We start from the raw sequence: 22,479 nt of genomic DNA on the forward strand, positions 1-22,479 counted from the left end.
AAGTTCAACTTTATTGTCACTTCAACCATATACAGTTTAAAAATACACAGTGAGGCGAAACAACGTTCCTCCAGGAACCAAGGTGCTACAAGACAAGTTAGTGCAAAAAAAAAAAAAAAAAAAAAAAAATATATAATATATCTAGTAATAATATTGTGCAAAAGAGCATTTACAGGTTGGTGTGTGCGATGGTTTGGTGGTGTAGGTCAGTGTGTTTGCGCTTGTGTTGGTTAGTCAGTCCAGTCTCAATGTTTTGAGGTATTTGAGTTAAGCTGAGTGATAATGTTAGTGTGTGTGTGTGTGTGCGTGTTTATCAGTCAGTCCCTTTTTGCTGAGGAGACGGATGGCTTGTGGAAAAAAGCTGTTGCACAGTCTGGATGTGCGTGCCCAAATGCTTCGGTACCTTTTTCCAGATGGCAGGAGTGTAAAGAGTGTGTGAGAGGGGTGTGTCCGATCAGCCACAATGCTGGTGGCTTTGCGAATGCAGCGTGTGGTGTAGATGTCCTCAATAGAGGGTAGAGAGACCCCGATGATCTTCTCTGCTGTTCCCACTATCCGCTGTAGGGTCTTGCGGTCTGATATGGCACAGCTCCCAAACCAGACAGTGATGCAGCCGCTCAGGATGCTCTCAATAGTTCCTCTATAGAAGGTGGTCAGGATCGGTGGTGGAAGCCGGGCCTTTCTCAGTCTTCTCAGAAAGAAGAGACGCTGTTGGGCTTTCTTGTGCAGGGAGCTGGTGTTGAGGGACCAGCCGAGGTCCTTCTCCAGGTGTACGCCCAGGAATTTGGTGCTGTCAACGATCTCCACAGAGGAGCCGTTGATGCTCAGCGGTGAGTGGTCGCCTCGTGTCCTCCTAAAGTCAACAACCATCTCTTTTGTCTTGTCAACATTCAGAGACAGGTTGTTGTCCTTACACCAGTCCGTTAGTCTCTGCACTTCCTCTCTGTACGCTGACTCGTCGTTCTTGCTAATGAGACCCACCACGGTCGTGTCATCAGCGAATTTAATGATGTGATTTGAACTGTGTGTTGCTACACAGTCATGAGTCAGCAGTGTGAACAGCAGAGGACTGAGCACACAGCCTTGTGGGGCCCCAGTGCTTATCATTACTGATTTAAATAATAATGCAATCCTTTGGCTGCTGTTGGCACTCACTTAACAGTTACTGCTCGTAGCCTGCGTCAGTCTCCCACTCAGATTAGGTAATGCTAATGTCACACTAGGGAAAACACTGGAGGCAAAAGTATTGAAACCATGTGCAATGAACTACACACTTTTTGTTTTTATTAATATAGAGTGATTGATATAGTGCAGTAATATAATATAGTGCAGTTAATTTCAATCTTACAGTCTTTTGATTGTTTTCTCTTTCATCTGAATTCCAGAATAATGTACTTTAAAAACATGGGCAGTATTAGCATTTAAAGAGTGAGTTTATACGGTGATATTGTGTCATTTTAACGCAAAAGCAGCAATTTAAAAAATAAATCTTTCCGTGGTGACTTAAATCAAATCAAATCAAATCAAATCACTTTTTATTGTCACATCACATGTGCAGGCACACTGGCACAGCACATGCGAGTGAAATTCTTGTGTGCGAGCCCCACAAGCAACAGAGATGTGCAAACACAACAACACAAACGAGCAAAATACAAGAATGGCCAACCTGAAACTAATAAATATATGTACAATATATAATAGTGTATGCATTTCTGGATGTGTATACTAAATATTTTCCTACGTGTGTGTGTGTGTGTGTGTGTGTGTGTGTGTGTGTGTGTGTGTGTGTGTGTGTATACACATTTTTACAAATTAAATAGTAAAAAAATAAAATAAAATAATAATAATAATAATAAAATATATAAAATATACAGAGTTGAATATGTGCAAAACAAGTGGCATTTATATACAGTGTGGAGTGCATAATGTTGAAGTTCCAGTAGTGAAGCTGAGGTGTCTATGATGTGTTCATCAGTCTGATGGCCTGATGGAAGAAGCTGTCTCTCAGTCTGCTGGTACGGGACCGGATGCTGCAGAACCTCCTTCCTGATGGAAGCAGTCTGAACAGTTTATGGCTGGGGTGACTGGAGTCCTTGATGATCCTCCCCGCTTTCCTCAGGCACCGCTTCCTGTAGATGTCTTGGAGGGAGGGAAGCTCACCTCCAATTATCCGTATTTAATAGTTATTTAATAGATAGCTTTGCAACCTTTTAGCATTTTAGTATTGTTTTGAGATTTAATTCAGCAAATGCTCTCATCCACTGTGCTGGGCATAAACTCGTGGAGAGGTGGAAGTGCTCTGGTCTGGTCTCATAAAAGAAGTCCATATTTGCTAAACTCCATCTTTTCTTGTAAAACCAAACGGCCCTTTTTGAAAACACTTTTGATAACATATACATTTTCTCTTTCAGTCTGGTTTACTGAGCTCTGGCACTACTATGTGAACAGTCACAAGGAGAAAAATTAGCCATTTTCAAGCATGGAAAGAAACTTGAGCAAACTTTACATTCTAATGTGTCAGAGGTGTTTTAAATGCTATTTGTCAGTTTTACATGAGAAGAGAGTAATGACTAACTGGTTGAGTTGACAAATATATGGGACTTTAAACCATGGTGCAGTAAAAGAAATACGCTGTCTAACCAAAAATAGTTTTAAATCAGTTTTCTTTTTATCACATGAAATAAATGATCATGCATGGGCTTCCTAATAACTGATAAGCGTGTCTTCCTTAACTGAATGGCAACTGAAACATCTGAGACAGCAGGGTTTTTACCTGGGGAAGTTCAGAGAGGAAGCAAAGTGATTTTAGGGCATCAGTATAGCTCGCTGGGCTGAGTGTGCAACCCATGTGCAGAAGGGCCACTGTTGAGTTTCTGTTTCCTGCGTGTCATTCCTGCTACTCTCTCTGCCATCCATGCTGTCCTGTTGAAGAAAGGAAGGCTAAAATAAATAGACATTTTTGTTTGTCAAATAGCCATAAATGACAGGAAAAATGTTTGTTTTAATCTGTATATCTTTACCACAATCTAAACCATATCCAGTGGACGGAAATGCAAAACTCTTGATCCAGGTATCTTCTGGATACTTGAGAAGCCCCAAAAATGTGTTCTTTGACCCCAAAGGCTAAACCATCAGAGTAGCTGATGGGTTCACAGACTTTTTTACTATTAACATGTTTTAGTCATGGGTTCATCTGGCCCCTGTGCGAGGTGAGTATATTTATAAGAACTGTAGGAGTCCAGCTGTATATGTAGTCAAAAGCCTCAGCTGTTCACATAGAACTGTCCTCTACACACTCACTTTATGTATCTAGACAGAAAAATCCATCCCCATCATCTTTCATGCACTAACATCAAGATCTATCGTAAGGCTGTGGAGTATTCTGTTTAATTGAAATGTGAGATGACTTTCTCATGGCAGGTTAAGTCATAATTCTCAACTAATACCTTTTTTATTAGTTACACACAAGAAAAGACACACACTCTCAACCTCTCAATCACTTTAATTCTCCATATGTCACGGGTGGGAACATTGTTGCATTGAAGTAAAAGATTAGCACTTTTAAATTAAATGCCTCTCCACCTCATATGAGTGTGTCTGTGTGTTTTCTCCCCTGTCGTCTTTTTAGTTGTGTAAAGTTAAGCCAGATTGTTTCTCCATAGTTACAGGTTCTATGGTAACAGTGTGTTTATCCAGTGTTTTTAACATGAAGCTCATGGGAAGTCAGCTCGGATGCTAACAGTCAGCCCCCAGGACACACTCACAAACACATACACCTGTTCTACTTTACTGGGAGCTTTTAAGTTAAATGTCAGCAAAGTTTTTACTGCCAAGCAGAATGTGTTGGAAGAATAACCCAAACCAAGTATTGCATCTGCCTCCTTTCTATAGGTTGGTAATTTGTTATTATACATATATAGTAGCCTTATGACCACACGGCTTCAAGGTGATGTCATGTGAAATGGTTTTCTCGTAAACTCAATATGTTGTATTAGTTGTAAGCAGATAAACCAAAAAGTGACACCTCGTGGAGTGTTCTCTTGTATGCCAAATTCAACATCTTGGTATAAAGTAATCAGGCTCTTGCCAAAAGGCTCATTTTTTTATACTGTTACAATGGATGCTCATATTTAAGATGGCTGAAGTTTCAAATAATAAGGTCAATGGTGTATACTGTACCACAGCTTTAAATAAACCCTATTAACAGAAGTTCAGCTGTCAAAAGCAGGTAAATCATCATATTGTTATTTTTGACCGCTCGGGGCCACCATACAGGTCCTAACCACCAGTTGCACAAATTTTCTGTTTATGAGCGTCAGCCAATCAAAAGGAAACTTGCATAAAGACAGGAAAAGGAGCTATAATACTTGTTTCAGACAGATGATGAACTGAATAGGTGTACCCAGGCTCATAGATGAACATTTTGAATAATGAATTTTGCAAACCTGACAGGTAAATGCTGGCAAACAGAAATATTTTTCAATTTAATGAGTTTACTTCAGGCCACAGTGTGGGATGGTTATAGGGAACATGGTGTGGGTTTTATTCTCACAAGCTTCTTAGATTTGTTTTCTTTTTTCTTTTTAAATGTGTCACTGAGCACTCTGCTACACAGAATTAATACAGGATTCTTTGAGCGGTTTGAGTGCATAAATTGAGTAGAAAAGTGCAATTTACCATTTCCCACTAGTTCTATTTTGAAGCCTCTTTTTAAATGAACAATGAGAGAGCCTCGACATTAATTTCTGTGGTCACCTTGACATAAAAACTGCATGTAGAGAAACGACAACAACAAAAAACAGATTTGAAATTCATGCTGTTTCTCACCCAGAATAAAAGGTTTAAAAAGTTTTTTTTTTTCCTCACAAATATCCAGTGTTGGTACAGTTCTTTTTTTTTTTTTTCTGCTCAACCATTATAAACACAGACTTCTAAGTAAAGAAAGTCTTAAACAAATAATTTAAGAACAATAACTAATAAAGGAACACAACAGCAGAAGCTATAGTAAACTTGTAATCGCCGCATACGTCAACGCAGTAATAGGATGGCTAATATCTTCCAGATTCAGTGTGAAATAACCCTTTTCTTAGGTGTTCTCACTTAGATTTCCAGTTAAGGCTTATTGAACGCTACACCTTGATTTTATTATGTCCGGGTGATATTTTAAGAGGATCATCCTAAAATACGACACTGTCAGAAGTTCGAGGTTTTCTTTGGTGGCAGGATGTTTACAACGGCCAACTTTGAACCTCTCTCTCTCAGTCTATCTTTTCTGCCTTCACTTTGAACTAGATAGTAAACACAAAAAGGACAAAGCCATTTTCTAAAAGTGCTGAAAAACATTTTTGTTGCATAGCAACAGGTTGAAGGATGATGAAATGCTCCTTGTATGCTTTTAGCTCCTTGTGTTACTCAAGCCATCTACAGAAACACTTGGAGAAAAACCTCATGTCTGATTATCGTGTCAGGTTCAGACACCTCCAGAAAGTGTGAGAGGGTGGGTTTGGATACTAGCATGCCTCAGTAGAGAAAACATATTTGAAAGACACATGCCGTTATTGAATTGGTAAACCATGCAAGCTTATGTTTTAATTTATTATTTTTTCAATTTTTTGTTCACTTGTAGGCTGAAGAATCAAGCTATGAAAAAGTTTATCTAAGTCAATATTAGAGTTATTCTTCTGTCCGCCTGATGAGATCTTATTCTGTTCTGTTCTCTCCCATTTTGTGTAACCTACATGACTTTAAAGTTTCTAGTTTCTAGCTGATAATTTTCAGCACAGTCCAAAGGTTTCATATTTACACGGGTTTGTATAAATTTTACCAAGTGAAATGTACATTTATCATGAAGTGAGTAGATGTACTTAAGTAGTTTTTCTGTGGTTTAAAGTTCACGCCCCAACACCACAAACAGAGAATTTCAAAACGGATCAGTTTGGAACCTAAAATATTGATTCACAGGAAGTACCAGATGCCTGCACCCACTCATGATGCCACTGGCGTCATGAGTGGGTGCAACTAGACCCACGAAAACAAACAAAAAAATGGAGAAGACGTGTGATGCCAGGTCTTATGTAGAAACTCAACTCTTGCTGTCAAATTGGATATCCTATGAATTCTAGCAGAAGCTCTAAAGGCTATACTCAAAATAGACTTTCCTGTACCGATAACTTGGTGTTGCTTTAAACATGTGGCTTGCTTCTAAGGATGGGAATCAGAATTAATGATACAATACAACCACAGCATATTATGTAAAATAACAATGGTATGACGATTAAGAAATATTCGGTATATTGTATTGTCGATAATTGTGTGTTTGAAGCAGAAAAATCTGTTCAGATATATTGTTGGGTCCAGCATAGTATTAGAACATTTCCTAAGATCAATCAAAAAAGGATTCACAATACAGAAATGTCAACTATAAAACAGTAGATACATCCAACTTATAAAAATGTACTCATTCATTATACACACTCCTTTACAATGAATGAGTACAACATGGAATGGAGGCGATCAGCTTTACTGACACCCAGACTACTTTCATAGCAGTCTTCAGCTTGTTTTGGGGTCTGGAATTTTCATCTTTTTCTTGTCCACATCCCACAGATTCTCTATGGGGGCTCAGTTCAGGCAATTTGGCCAGCCTAGTACATGGTGAGCAAACCATTTGGTAGTTGTCTTGGAACGCCCTGCTTTAAAATTAAATAAGCATCTTTACAAACCCTGATGCCTGACCTGCTGCTAAACATCTGTGTGGACTTTGGAGCAGAATTATCGCAGACTGATGAAACTTCACATTTGATTCTGTGCTTCTCCACTCTTTTTTAATTTTAGGACCTTGATTTCCAAATGAAGTGAGTTTGGGAGTGTCTTTATATTAATGCAACAGTTGTACCCCTTTCCTGAAAGTGTGTGTGTGTGTGTGGGGGGGGACGGGTATTAACATCTTCATGGGGACCAAAAATTGGTAGTTTACTATACTTGTGGGGACAAACAGCCCTCATGGGGACCACGACTTTGAAGGCATTTTTGAGACTCAAAATGTGGTTTTAGTGTCAGGGTTACAATTAGGTTATGGTTAGGTTTAGGGTAAGGGTCAGGCATTCATTTTTGATGGTTAGGGTTAGGGTAAGCGGCTAGGGAAAGCATTATGTTAATGAGATGTCCCCACAAGGATATAAATACACACATGTGTGTGTGTGTGTGTGTGTGTGTGTGTGTGTGTGTGTGGTGGCTCTTGATGCGCTGACACAGCTTTCAGTCGGCTCCTTGTGAAGCTCTGGCAAGTTCTTGAATCAACTTATAATCTACTCCTCTCAAGGCTGCAGTCATCAGCTTTTTCCTTCCTGTCCTTTCCTTCCATTCATTTCAACAGGTTTTGTGGTGTTTGAACATGACTATTGTGCAGATAAAGCCCTTAAGACTCTTTCTTGGTTCCAAATAAACCCCAAATGAAACTTTGTCAGAATGAGCCATACAATGAAAGGTTTCAGATGGCAAAACCCAAACCATAGAATTCCCTTAAAGGTGAGAGGAAACTGCAGTCAGGTGATAACTTATCTATTCATGTGACCTTTTGCACATGCTCATCATCATTTGATCCAAAAAGTATTGATTATAGCAGCTTTGCATACTTCTATTTGTATGTAAATATCAGAAGTTATTATGCAGGAGGGGGAAAAAATGAGGTCCATGCAGAGTTTCCATTCTGCATTAGTGTTACAACTCCTGTTGAATGTATTCCTTACCACAAATCTCTTCCCTGTTTATGTATGTGGCCTCAGATAACTTTGTGAGGATGAATCCATGTAGTTGCCAACAGCGTCCCTCTGTTCAGGAAAAATCCCCAACTGGCTGTCTGCTTTTGTTGCTCCTTTCGCCTCACAAGCAGAGCAGGGCTAAATGGAGTTTTGTGGTGTGGAAGTGTATCTCATGGCCAGGCTTACTTACTTATTTATTTATTTATTTTTTATAATAAGCCTGTTAGCAATGGATGTTGTCACACACGACTGTCGGGGCTTAGCAGGAGGAAATATTAGAGTTTTGTTGATTCGGCTAGTGGCTTTTGAAGCAAGTTGATTGGAATTTTCTTTTTTCCTTTTTTGTGTGTAGTTCATAAAAGTTCTGCCATCTTTTGCGCCAACAGTAAATACTCTGTACTCTATTGTATATGCAGTGACAAGAGCAGTAATACTGTACAATCTAGGTAAACTATAATTCTTCCCATTTTACCACCTCGTGCATTTTTACCAACTCTCCATGATACGTTCACCGCTCCTTTAAGTATTCTCTCTGCTTGCCTCTGACACTCTTGCTCTGCTGTTTTTCTTTGTCCATCTGTCTTGGTTTGTTTCAGATCCTTCTGTTACACTTAGATGTCTTTCTCTTCTTCTTTCACACTTTCAGCTTTTGCATTTTAGCAGTTCAGCTTATGCTTTTTTGCGGAACCACTTAAAATAAGTCTGTATGTAAAATAAGCATAAATTCTGAAACCCAGCAGCAGTGAACACGTGTGTGTGTGTGCCAGGGTTTTCGTCTTATTTGTCGAGATTTGCTCCATTTAAAGTCCGGTTTCTGTATTTGATTTCAATTTCTAGACAGATGAATTTGTGAAAAACCTTTTTCATTATTTCTTAGTATATATAATTGGGAAATAAACTACAAAAATGTCATCACTTATCATACAGTTACCATTAGACACCAAGTCCCTAATGATATAATTTAGAATCGCTTTTTTGTCTGTTACATGTAGACACAACATTGGTTTATTTCTTAAGTGCCTTAAAACGTTAGATCTCTTTTTATGCTTGAATGATTCATAGATCAGTGTTAAGTGGCTTAACAAAAAACCGACTCTTCTGAAAATGGTCAGGTCCAAGGACTGAACTGACACTGAGTGAAGAAGTAGTCAATCTCCAAACTAAAACTTTGAAAAACTTTCAGAAAGGCTGAAGAACCATCATTCGAGACTACTTAAAAATGTATTTAAAAAAAAAAGTCTAATTCCTTTGAAGCAGTGTATAAAGAAATGAGCGGTAACTAAAGATTTGTGCATAGTACAAGACATCAGATTGACATTTACATCTCTGACAAGGTTATATCATTAATAAACAACAGAATTGCCATAGTTGATGAATGGGTGACGATTGAGCACTGAATTGGTGAAACTTGAGCGTGGTTGCAGCATTTTCTTTTCATTTTTATAGCGGGAAAGTCCTGTATAGCTTCTACCCCCAACAGGCAGCTTCATGGTCAATTGGACCTCTGTTTTGTGTCTTTTATTTGAGCAAAAAGGCTCCAGTTCCCCACAGGAAAAAGGTTATTGGTTTTTCAAAGACTGTGTTAAATGATAGTCCTGAATAGCTGATGCTGTTTGAGCCTCAGCGCAGCATTTACAAAGGTCAGTCATTTCAACAGCTCTGCTTCAATAACAGGCACAGGATGTCCTCTTGGTTACACAGACAGCCTCGTAACAGAAAGGCTGGTTGTTTCCATAACACTGTAAAAACTACTGTTGGTGGAAAAAACATTTGATAAGTGACAAAACTGAATATGAATGTTGTGATCACAGACATATATCCATTAATATGTATACTCCTATATGAAACAGTAGGGCTGCTCAATTAATCGAATTTTAATCACGATTACGATCTGGGCTTTCAACGATCATTAAAAATGACTGAGCTGATTATTAGCCCCTCCCTCATTTATCTGCGACACCTTAAAGGCCGGTCCGTGAAAATATTGTCGGGCATAAACCGGTCCGTGGCGCAAAAAAGGTTGGAGACCGCTGATTAAGAGGACCCGAGGGAAGCTCGGAAAGCTAAGCAGAAGTTATTTGGAGAGTGACTGCCGTTGGTTGAAAGGAGAGTTTAAAAAAAAACAAACTTCAGTGGTGTTGCACACTATTTTATATTATTTTTTTAAAGTCATTGTTAACCCTTTAAAGCCGGTCAGAGCAGCATGCTCCGTTTTGCGTAACTATTTTTAAATCCCTGTAGAACCTGAACCGTGTAAGCTAGCGCAATAATTTGTTTTGCATATGAAACCGGAGGAGTTGTACTTACATCTGATGCCATCAGCTTGTCCTTGGTCACGGTTTCGTTCCACATATAGCTTTGCAAAAATTGCATAAAAAGCGCTTGCAGGAACAAAAACATAATATTCCAGAAACACGCTTTGCCGTTCCTATCAGCTGTTCGTAACACTTCCCACAGTGAAATGATGCACATGCTGTTTTCTTTGCAAATTTGCATCATAGGATTGTTTTTTGTTTTTCCTGCAGTATATAAAAATTGCTGTATCTCCAAAATAAAACTACGAAGACACTCAAAATAAATTTCCTGTGGTGGGAAACTATTTTTTGCAACTTTGTGGTATTTAAAGTTTTGAGGGATAAGCCTCTTAAATTTCTCCAAGTAGAAATATATGTAAACAAAACAAAAGCGATTTTCAATTTTTTTTTGTAGTTTATTGCACTTTTTTGCAATTTATGTAATTACTATGCACTTAATGCATACATATTATTAAAATATGGGCTATAACAGTTGTATTGATGTATAGCAACTTGAAATGCTCCCACAAATGGCACTACAGCATGTAAAAAAAATAATATAAGCTCTGGTGGACTTGGTTCTATAGTAGGTCTTAAAGGGTTAAATAAATATCGTCAAATAATCGTGATCTCAATTTCAGTGAAAATAATCGTGATTATCATTTTTGCCATAATCGAGCAGCCCTATGAAACAGTAATATATAAATATTTTTTAATGTTTGTCATCATATGATACGACCAACATAGTAAATGAAGTTTCACAGGAAGCCTGAATTAATAAATGCAGATTTTATTTGATAGGAGGCTGAAAGAAAGATCTTTGTCTCTCTATTAAAGTGACCTTCACAGGATATGATTTTAATTCTAAGATTTTATAAATTCATAGTTGGGGATCTTGATCAAATAGCAGCATTTGTGACTGTAAGGACATGAAGGGTACTATCCATCGTTGTTATCTAGTTAGCTGCTATCATTACTAACAAACTACATAATTCGAAGTGTAAATCTATTGCCAAAAGGTGCCAGCAACAGCAATATTAAAGTATAATGCTATAGCATAAGTCTGTTTAGACACTAAATCATTACCAGATGTTGTGTTGTGTGCTAGGGTTGTAAATTTGTGGTGTCATCATACCATTGATACTGCAAGATGACATTTTATTTAATCGTGTATCAATCTATACCATGTTATTGTGGATGGTATGATATTTTACTGTCCTGGTATCAAAAGTGTTAACCCTCTGAGGTCCAAGCCATCATAAATGGTAAGTGTAACATTAACCTTATGCTAACTGCATATTCTTGAGAAAAGTAAAAAGTACACCTTTCTTTTTCCCTTGTGTTTCAGTTACACGATTATTTTCTTTATTCCAGGTTTGTCAAGACTTGAGATAATAATATAATAATGAACAGAAATTATGTAATCTGATTACCTAGACCACAGGTGTTGAACTCTAGGCATCGAGGGCCGCTGTCCTGCTTGTTTTCCAACTAACCTGGCCTTGTAGCTTCTTATTGGCAAAGCATACCTGGTCCAGGTAATCAGCAGCAGGTAGGGCAGGGATATCTTAAAAACAAGCAGGATACTGGCCCTGGAGGACTGGAGTTTGACACCCCTGACCTTGACGTTAGAAGAAGGGTTGGGGTCATCACTGATGATGGACCTCATAGGATAAATCCACCACAAAAACACTGACATGAAGAATTTGACACAGTTTTAACTTACACGGATGACAAATTAGAAGAAGGAAACAGACATTAGTTAAGATGAAGACAACAGACTTTTTATAGGCAGCCTACTTTAATCACTGTGGCAAAGAAGGACAACTACAACATTTGTGTGTGTGTGTGTTGTAAGCTCAGCTGTTTTTAAAATTAAACCAAAGCCATTTAGAAGTGCTTTTTGTGTTCTTAATTACATAACTGGAATACAGCATATGGTGAAAATACGAGTGTGCCTTAATACTATTCACCAACACTGGAGCCTTAAATCTGAAACTGCCCTAAATCCCTACAAACAATCAATGCACAGCAGAACTTGGGGTTTATTATATTCAGTCACTAAATGTGTAGGTTTGAACACTCCTGTCAGATCATTTAATCCATGGGTCTAATCGCCTTTTTGTTTTGTGTTTTCTTGTTGTTTTTTTCTCAGGAACTCTGGAGAAGTTCCTGAGAGGATTACCAGTCACACATCTAATTTGCTTTTCTTATGTATTACTCTAATTAACCAATGAAATGCAAGCTCTTATAGTAAAGAGCTATGGATGATGTTTACAGTTGGAAGTATTGTGCTTGGCATCTGTCACAACATTCTTTTTATTATGAATAATTGGCTGAATAATTCACTTTTCCACCCTAGTGAGATCAAAATTCCGGTCCAAGCAAGCACAGTAGGTTGAAAACCCCCACTGTTCATTGCTGTCCAGAAATCTTCTTCCTCTCCCATTTCAACACTGAGCAGAGGAACCATGATAGAGACCTGCTGGAGTCCTCTGGGCGGGTGACTCATTTCTAGTCAAAGTGATGAAAAATTTATCTTGCCAGGTTCTGCTTATCTTGAGCTCCCTGCAAAGCCTCATTACATCTTTTGGAAAAACTCTACTTTGATTTTTGTTTTCAGTTCAGAAGATACTGACGGAGCTTCAACTGCTGGCATTTACTTTTTTTTTAAATAGCATTCATTACTGTAACACATTTTTGTAGGGTAAGCAGTTCAAAATCCATGAACAATTCGTTTAAATTGCTGAAGCCACAGTTTATATGACAAGGAGGTTAGTGGGGTTAAAGGCCAAAGAATCCTGGCTAATATATGTATGTGTTTAATAAATGACAAGTACCAGCAGGAGGGTTGAGAGGAGAGGGAGCGTGAGTTGAAACTAGAATTAAGTGAGGTTTTCGTTCACATAGGATTAGATGCCTCTCACTGCCGAAGATGGATTCAGTCCAGCACTCTCTCCCTGTTGCTTTTCTTTCACCTCTTATTTCTCTCCTTTGTGATCCTGCAGTCTTTGATCTTTCTCCTTCCTTTGTGTTCTATTCCTCTAGTCTGCAGACATTCTTTTACTCCTTATGGTTGAAAATCGCTCCCATTTTCATTCATCAATTCATTTATTGGCAATAGTAATAACAGAATCTGCTTTTCATTCATTCATTTTGCTCGTCACACTCATACACCAATCAACCACAACATCTTTCTAATCTTGTGGAGGTCTCCCTCAAGCTTCCTAAACAGCTCTGACCCAAAGGGGTAAAAACACTGGAGCTTAAAGTGTGTCCTGTGATGTCAGGCACTTGGATTTATACAGCACGTTCTTGGAGTCTTGTGAGTAGCGGGGTGGGACTTGAGCATGTGAATGTCAGATTGGAAAGGATTTTAAAGCATAGATCATTGCCTCTTTTGTTGTGTTTCTTGGCCAAATCCTGAGCATTTCCTTTGGGGAGTAGGGATTTGTTTAGAACAATGTTTAGGTGGATGGTGCATGTCAAAAGATCCACCTGAATGCCCGGACCTATCAGAATATTGCATTGTAATGAGATGATCAGTATTATTCATTGGATTTGTCAGTATTCAGTGTTAAAGATAATCATTGTACACTAAACAGCTGGGATGATTATTTGAAATCTGCTCTACAGTTGCAGAAAACATTTTCCTGATTTTATAGTTTCAATAGTTATATATTTATTTGTCAAATGCAGCGTGATGATAATTTTGTGAACTATATTCTAATTTTTTTGTCGCTTTTTAATAGGAAACTAAAACATTTATGGATGTAGTAGCAGTCCTAATTTAATCAGAAGAACGTCTCCAGCTATTAAGTTGAATAACTGTTTAACTGTTTACAAATTCTGAGATATAAAATGTAAGTCAAAATTAAATATTGCTATTATAATTTGCCCTTTTTTTTCCTTAATTTCAACTTTTTGACTGAAGTCAACAAAAGTGAAGTTTCGCTTCTTGTGCTGTTACACGTTAGCATACTGTACAGGCCTCACAAAACTTGTTTTGGAGATATTTTATTACCTGAAATGATAACATCACAGGTTTCATCCTCTCTGAATAAAAGGGAACACGCCTTATAAAAAGGTCAGTAGCTTCTTTCAAATGTGCATAAGCACAAGGAAAGATAATAGCTGGGCTTGACTCACTGTACTTGTTTTCCTCCAGAAGGCTGGATTATTTTACACCTCGGCTCAAAATGCACAATAGTGACTGGCAGGGGTGTAGGAACTACCCTGAAAGCTGGAAACACTGACACGATCGACCTGTAATAGAGAATTATGTTTCCCAAATGTGGTGGAAAAAAATTCAGACAAAGTATATCACAAAGCTCAGCTTTTCAATTACAGTAGTTACAGTAATTGCTGCTGCAAGGCATCAAATACAAAAGCCAGCAGACGCCTGTAGGTATACCAGACAGATGAATGTGAAAAAAGAAGCCCATGGAAGCCTCTTAGTCAAATTCATGTTCATCATAATTAACTGTAAATTGAACAATTGGACATAACCTGTTTCTGAACAGCCATAATATATGGTTTAAAGATTATTATAAAGCAACTTCCCATTAATACCAATCTGGCTGTGAACAAGCATACGATGTCTAACAATCTGTTGTTAGAATGAAAAGTAATTCTTCTCAACAATTCCATAAGATATTTTTTGTATTCACTGCATTGCAGAAGAAAACTCAAGCTGTGGCTTTGACATCATTATTTTTGGAAACCCTTTGCCTCCAAGAAGCCTTGCTGTCTCTGTCATCATTGCATGATGAGTCACAGCCAGCTCCAGGTGTAGATAAAAAAGATAACACCAAGATGCTCTGTTTGACAGGAGATATAATTGTTTAGGATGTACCCATGAAATTCCTTTTCTAACATTGAATACAACTGTACTGTATTTAATTGGCTTCATCCATAGTGGAAAGGGTCCACTTGAGGACAGTTTTATCTCTTGGTAAGGTCACTACAGGTCTACCATTGTTTAACTTTTACCACTTTAAGTTTCTTAAGAACAAAACAAAAAGACATGAATCTTTAGATACGTGTCACAAAGCTGCTATTCTTCAGTGGACAGCAAAGACAAATCTTGCGTGGAAAGGGCCTGGAGCCAAAATGCAAAGCAAATTGTTTTGTTTTCCCCCTGCATATTCTTTTTACTACTCTTACTCTTCCTAAAGGTGTGCAATGTTACTGATTATTCAACATTTACACAGTGAGCTATGTGCTCTGTCTACCTTGAAACTACTGCTGATGCATCACTGTTGCTGGGAAAACACCTAATTATCTTAGCTACTCAGCTGTATCAGGAAATACCCCATCTCCATTCTTGTAACAAACGGTGCCTTTTCATTTCCTTTCCTGGCTACTTTTGGAAGATAACAAATATCCTTCCTCAGAGTTTTAAGAATCTGTAGGTGGACAACATTTTCTTTTCTAAATCTCTTTAAAGATTTCATATTTAAATTCTGTCTGACTGTAAGTTATAGGCTCTACTAAATGCCTAGCAGAACAGTTACCAATTAAATGAACAGTACCATACATACAGACAGAAACACAAATGTCTACATACTTACACTGCTATCACAACTTTAAAGAAGTATAACAGAGCAAAGTGAGGTCAGAAATTCTGGTCCTGAATGTATTTCCATATGTGAAAGTCATGTTTGAGATTATTAGTTGTATCTGTTATAAATTTGCACATTTCTTGTTACAATCTCTGTTTTTATTAGTTGAAGTGTAAAAAATAAATAAATTTTACGTTTTATGTATATATGTATACAAAATACACACGATACCAAGTAATCACGTAGTTATGAAAACTAACCAAAATCTAAATGGCTCATATTGCTCTATATACATATGGATGGCTTTAATTAAGGCTTTTAAAATGTTACCAAAAGTCATCAGAATTACACTGTAAATAAAAGAGGTAGATTAAACGAAAGGTTCGGCAAGTTTTTCATGGGTCTACATACTCACAGATATAGTTCCCGTATAAATGTGGCACTATTTATAAGGAAATAAGATAAGATTTCTTGCCAAGAAGCATTTCTTTTCATAGAACTATAGTTATGTAGGTTCTGCAATGGTTTGATGACAAATGTGGGAAAGTGGGAAAAGAAAACAATCATCCAAAAAGATCATTTCACAAATATTTTTTTAGTACAGAGATATTTTGTTACTCAGATTATTTGGGGAAAGGTAAAAGGAAAAACTCTGCTTTTGAAGTTGAAAATGAGTCCATTTCAGTTAACTAACTATATATATATATATATATATATATATATATATATATATATATATATATATATATATATATATATATATATATATATATATATATATATATATATATATATATATATATATATATTTATATATATTTATATATATTCATATATATATATATATATATATATATTTATATATATTTATATATATTCATATATATATATATATATTTATATATATTTATATATATTCATATATATTTATATATATTCTTGTATAGCGTGACTGTTATTGCTATTTCCACTGCTGCATGTGCTAAAGCAATAACTAACATTAGTTCATTATTTAAAGACGCAGTAAAATAGAAAGTGAGCTGGGTGTTGCACACTCATATTTTTAGCTAAGAATTCATCGAGAGAAACATTTAATTTGATTGATTTTTGGTATCTAATTTAATATCAATAATGTGACATGTTGGTGGTTTTGCTGATTAACAAAATCGTGATACTGACATCCACCAGGTAGAGTATTTTAAGTAATCAGGATACAAATAGCTACAACAGAGTCCAAACATATAGACAGACTACAACTAAATAAAATACAAGTTCCTCACACTGTCAGCACAAGAGTTGGGGATGAGGAGGCTGCAGTGTCACAGTGTGGCTCTGGATTTCCTGACATTCTTGTCAAAAATGTCAACTTCCTTCTTCAGCCTGGCATAAATTATTTCTCAAAATGTGCAGAGTCTACAGTTTACTCCAGTTCCTACCTAAGTAAAGTGTCAATACTAAGACTGTTATAAACAAACTGTCAATCAATATGCTGAACAGTAATATTGAGCATGAACTATAAAGATGTTTGTGTACCACTCTAAAAAAATCCCAATTAAGACTAGTATAGAGTATGGAACACTTTTTGTATTTATTTGGGACTAATTTGGGACATGTAATGTTTTTGTGTTGTATCCTGTAGTAATATCAAATGTCTAAATTGTAACAGAGGCAGATGTGTTTAAAAACGTTGCCACGGATGCTAGAAATTCATACAATTTAATGAGAGTGCGATATAATCTGCTGGATAAAAGAATCCTCCATGCATGTCATTTTTTATTACAGGAAAATACCAAAGTTCTCTTCATGTGTTTGTTTTCTTTATGCCGCTGCAGATCTTATTGTCAAACTGGCAAAGGACAAGTTTGGAGCCATTCAGACGGAATATCAAAAGGTAACTGAGTGTGTGCTTGTTTGTGTGGTGAAATGATTGCTTTTCTGTGCCTTTCATCCTCCTTGCTGCATGTTTTTACTGATTGGAAACAGCAACTCATGAAATACATTACATTAGAAATGTAGAAACGCAGTAGTCTGTGACTTCTCTAAAACAAGGTGTCAATAGCTTTCATTAGCCAAGGCAATGCCATCTTTTTACCGGCATTCCAGGGGGAAAAAATGGTTATTGCTTCTGGCACAACCTATAAATTTAGAGAGATAAATCATTTGAGCTCATTGGAGCAAACAGGTTTGACAACCAAAGGCTTTTTTAGGCCTGAGAGCTAAATAAAGAGTGCAATTTGCAGTCTTATTTATGTGCTATGTATGGAAATGCATGACTTTAATTTCTCTTTTTGTTGTTCTCTTTCATCACATGTGTTCACTTTGTGGCTTTGCTTTTTTTTTTTTGATGCTGCATTGCCTTTGTCTTCTGCATGCCCTCTTCATCTGATCTGGCCTCCTTCAGCCAGAGAACATAGTGCTGACCCTTCAGGTAAAGTCTGCACACTGGACTTAAAGTCTAACCGATCCCCCCCTTCCCATAATTCTCCACTATGAAAGTCATCAAGGCTGCACAATCATAGCTGAGATATTAATCTTGTATATTTTGTCTATTTTGTCATATTGATAATTGGAATATACAGGATTAGTTTTGCAGCCTTGTAACTTTCTCTCAGCCATCCCATCAACCTCACAGCCACCTTGGAACCTTCCCTTTAGCTTGACCTAAACCGTAGCCCCTCTTTCTTTTTGAAGCACATCCTCGTGCAGAGTTTTGTTTTTTCACTTTTATGGAAGTGACAGAGATGACTGGATAGAGAAACATAGAAAAAATGTTTTATACCACTAAGTGTCAGAGAATTCTACTTTGAATTTCATCTAGTTTGAACTTCGTGTTACAGGGGTTATGGTAAAATATTGCCTATAGTTCTCCACTGGCTCCTGAGGACCTACTGTGAGGCTAATATGTAGCACAAAACGGGACACTTACTGCCATATCAATCCAAGCATCGTCACTCAAATTTGACTTTTTTGAACTGCAAAGTAGTCTCCTCCTTTAGTTTTTATTATTATAATGATTAACAAGGATATTATACTTATGTTCATTATATCAGTGCATAAACAGTGTTCAGTGCTCATGGTGAATATCTCTGTATTCACTAGTCAGCATCTCAGCTGTATTTACTTTGACATCCACTTAAAAACACAGCATGTAAAAGCCACATGTAACACAACAGATACATTATGTTTGGGATCCTGATGGTGGCAGAACTCTGGACCTGGACTTGTAGTATGCATTAAGTGCAGCATTTTCCCTGGTTTAAAAATCTTTTCTATATCAGCATAAACAGGCCGGACTACCTCACAGGTCAACAAACTGTAACAGTGATTTTTACTGTGATTCTACAGCAGAGCTTTTAAATGGTTTGAATTTGTGCTTGTAGCCTGCCTGTAAAAGGCAGTGATTTCAAACTTTTATTGGAAGAGCAAAGCAGAATAGACTCTGTCCCAGCATGATATTATCCAGTGTCATGCCTGCTACCTTGAACATTTTGTAAAATAAATTCTTCCTCATATTGGGGAAATTGCTTATCACATCAGGCCCAATGCATTGCAGTTTTTGTTTTGTTTTTTAACATTTATTTTTTTAAGAACAGCCTTTCATAGCCCTCATAGACAAATGCAAAGCAAATCAATCATCAGGCTTTAAAAGACTATTTAATGCAAAATCACAGCTGGCAGTGTGTACGGTAGTCTTAGTTTTAACCAAAGTTTGCTTACGGTGGATTTAAATTGTCCAACCGTGTGTTTGAGAGTGTGTGTATTTACATGTTTTCCTGCAAGTATATGATGTTAAAGAGTACTTATACATAAATGTATGTTCATGACTTTATAGGGTATTTTCTGTGTTAGTGGGTGCTATACACCTACTTAAAAATCAGTTTGACAAAATTCTTCAAATCGTACACTTTTACCTCTTCATTCAACCGTGCTACAGTTATTCATTTTATCTCAGTTCCCCTGTATTAAACAAAGCTTTCTTAAAATAGGCTGCTCTTCTTAAGCTTTGTGTTGATTTGAATAGGTGAGTGGGGCTTCATATGGCCTCACATGGCCTCATTGTTGCATGTGTGTTGTTGCTGCCTGTGTTTGAGTAATTTCTGTAACTGTGAGACATCTGCTGCTGCCTATCTTGGCCAGGTCTCCCTTGAAAAAGAGGTTTTTAATCTCAATGGGATCTTCCTGGTTAAATAAAGGTTAATAAATAAATAAATAAACATGGCCATTTTAGATCTATCCACTCTAATAGTAAACATACAGAATCCCAGAAAAACAGAGCAGAGAAGTAGGCTGAGCTCTTATTGGGCATTAAGTTAACTGTTAATGAATCAAGGAAACGGCTTCTTGCTTGAGGATGCTTCAGCATGCCTCATGGCTGCTGCTGGCATTAAATCTGTTTCATGTTAAAGAAATTCACATCTTCACTCTTCAGACATGCTGCCAACCCATCATCCAGTTTGTTCTTATTGGAAGGTCACCTTCTTCTTTTGGGCACTTGCCAAGACAAAGCTATAGTCCCAAAATAGTAAGAGCTGGAGGCCCTTTAAGAGTGGCGGTGGAAAAAAAACGGCACATTTTTGACCTTTTTTTTTTTTTTTTTGCTGAAGATTCACCCAATAACAAGGAGAGCCCAGAAGGAGAATGACAATGCAAGCACTACAGTTTGCACAGTGTCCTCAACAACTGTGCTGACATTGGTGCCTTTAGATGATACACATACACATATGTGCACACACCCACGCAGACACACAGTCTTTCCTTTAGTTTTTGCCTCACAGCATTTTCAGAATCTCTGATTTCCCTTTTTCTCTTTGGACTCTGCAGTCTATATTTTTAAGGTCATAAAGAAAGCGATTAAGAGACTTTTTTGATGTCTTAGAAATTAATGTAGTCACACAGCTGGAGCCTTCACTCCTCCAAACATTAGCGACAGGACTGTGGGTTATTATCTTTACTCGAGTTTTCCATGTTTGCGTAAAGATTTAAAAATGAACCAGAAGACTGTTCCTCTCAGTCTTATTCAGAATCTATTTCTACCCTACCTTTTAGCCAAAAGCCAATGAAGGAGTCCCTGAAGGAGGCAGGTCACTGACTTGTGAGGGCGATTAACATTAGTAAAAATCAGCTGGGAGAGCAGTTCCTCTATTCAAAGCAGTGATAGCAGTGCTGCTTTGATCCTTTCATAACGAGAAGCTATTGAACATCATTGTGACAAGTTACATATGGTGTGGGAATTACCAATCCCCTATTTAATTTTGACAATTTCCAGAGCCTATGCTGCGTGCAGTTTAGGTAGGGGCAGATTAAGTAGGAGCACTGTGGCACATGACAAGAAGAGCAAGTGAGAAGCTGCCAACAGCAGCATTTTAACTCTCAGTATATCAGAAAGAATTTGCTAAAGAAGCTTGTCATATTGAATATTGAAAGTTAAGGATTATTTAGGCTGTCATTGACAAATGATGTGCAGATTTCATAGGTGATGTTGAAAGGGTTCTAATTCCAGTAAATACAGTAATAGAAAGCATCGTCTCCAGGCTTGCCCTTGTGCTGTGGAGGTGCACATCTACAGCGAATGCAAAATCTCCTCCACTGTGTCACAACAGTGATCCTTTAACATGCATTTCATTTTAAAGTTGCAGGAACTGACTCGGGAAAATACTGAGTGGTGAAGGAGAATGTGCCTTCTCACAGTTTTGACAGCCTGACCCTAGGGGATGAATTCACCACATATAGACCCATAAATATATTAAAAATATATTTAAAAAATATCTGCATGCTCATGCTTGCACTCTTGATATGATGCTACTGATGAGAGTGCTTTGTTATGCTTGGAGGCCACAGGCTTTGCCACAGAGCTCAAGTTTGACCTCTGGGGTATAAAATTTGTGCACCTGCAAGGGGTCAGAGCAGGACTTCCTAGGAGCAATTCAAATGTAGCAGGAGCACCACAAACAGAGCAATGCAGAGACAAATTTAAACCAGGTCCGTTTTTTGTTTCTTTCAGGTGCAGAACTTAAAACTTCTTGTTGTGTTGTCTTATGCTAAGAAGTTAATGAAGTTGATATAAGATGAGTATTTCGGTCTAATAAAGATGGACACATTCGTTAGAATCTTCCTGAAGTTTGTAAGGTTGTTTTATGAAACTGAAGAAGTGACTTGGATGAGTGACGAATCGTTTCTCCCACTGAAAACGCTATGTCCAGATGAACAGATTAACCTTTTGGGATTTACTTACCTGACTGATTGAGTATGCATGCAAGTTTTAGCTAGGCGGAGGAAATGGTTACATTTTCTGATTACCGGCTACAAATTTTCACAGTAAAATTTCAGTTTCAGCCACCTAAGTTTAATTATTTTTGTTTATTTGTTTTAGAACTTCACCTCACCATTACTTACTAAAATCCTCTCCTGAATCCTGGAAGTTAGAAGAATCATCCACTGCCAACAAATGATTTCGCTTGCTTCATGGTTTGACTCCCTAAACTTAAATAAATTATAATGGTCTTAGGCATATACCTTATTTTCAATGAATGCAGAGCTCCACTGAAACAGGTATAATGATCTCACTCTGGGGCCTGATTTTTCTTGAAAGAAGAAAGATTAGGAAGTCGTTCCCTTTAGTATGTTAACTGCGTTGCAATCCATTCCTATTGAAGCAGGTTTTTCATCAGAAATGCTGTCTTTTTGCTTCGTTATAGTGGGAAGAACTGTACCACAGGCCTACTGTACAGGGGAAGCTCCTTTGAGTATTTTCCCATCATGCTTCATCTGTTACTATCCTGCCAGTGCATTTTGCTGTTGGGTTAAAATGTTTGCAAAAACAATGTCCAACAATTGCTTTCTGCAACAGTCTCAACACATTTT

At 37.4% G+C, this 22,479-nt stretch overlaps 1 protein-coding gene across 17 annotated transcripts in view; it reads left to right on the forward strand.

Annotated features, from left to right (window-relative positions):
- Window positions 1–22,479, forward strand: part of prom1a (prominin 1a) — a 94,890-nt gene that overhangs the window by 20,154 nt on the left and 52,257 nt on the right. For 12 of the 17 annotated variants that reach the window (XM_023152764.3, XM_004553660.3, XM_076889618.1 and 9 more), the window contains exons 2-3: window positions 17,451–17,509; window positions 18,020–18,046. In XM_023152764.3, coding sequence (XP_023008532.1) covers window positions 17,451–17,509; window positions 18,020–18,046 — 86 coding nt within the window. The remainder of the gene's footprint in view (window positions 1–17,450; window positions 17,510–18,019; window positions 18,047–22,479) is intronic. The other 5 variants (XM_004553664.3, XM_004553669.3, XM_004553666.3 and 2 more) reach the window with 1 other exon arrangement.

Source organism: Maylandia zebra, linkage group LG2 (assembly GCF_041146795.1).
Source record: "Maylandia zebra isolate NMK-2024a linkage group LG2, Mzebra_GT3a, whole genome shotgun sequence".
NCBI lineage: Eukaryota > Metazoa > Chordata > Actinopteri > Cichliformes > Cichlidae > Maylandia > Maylandia zebra.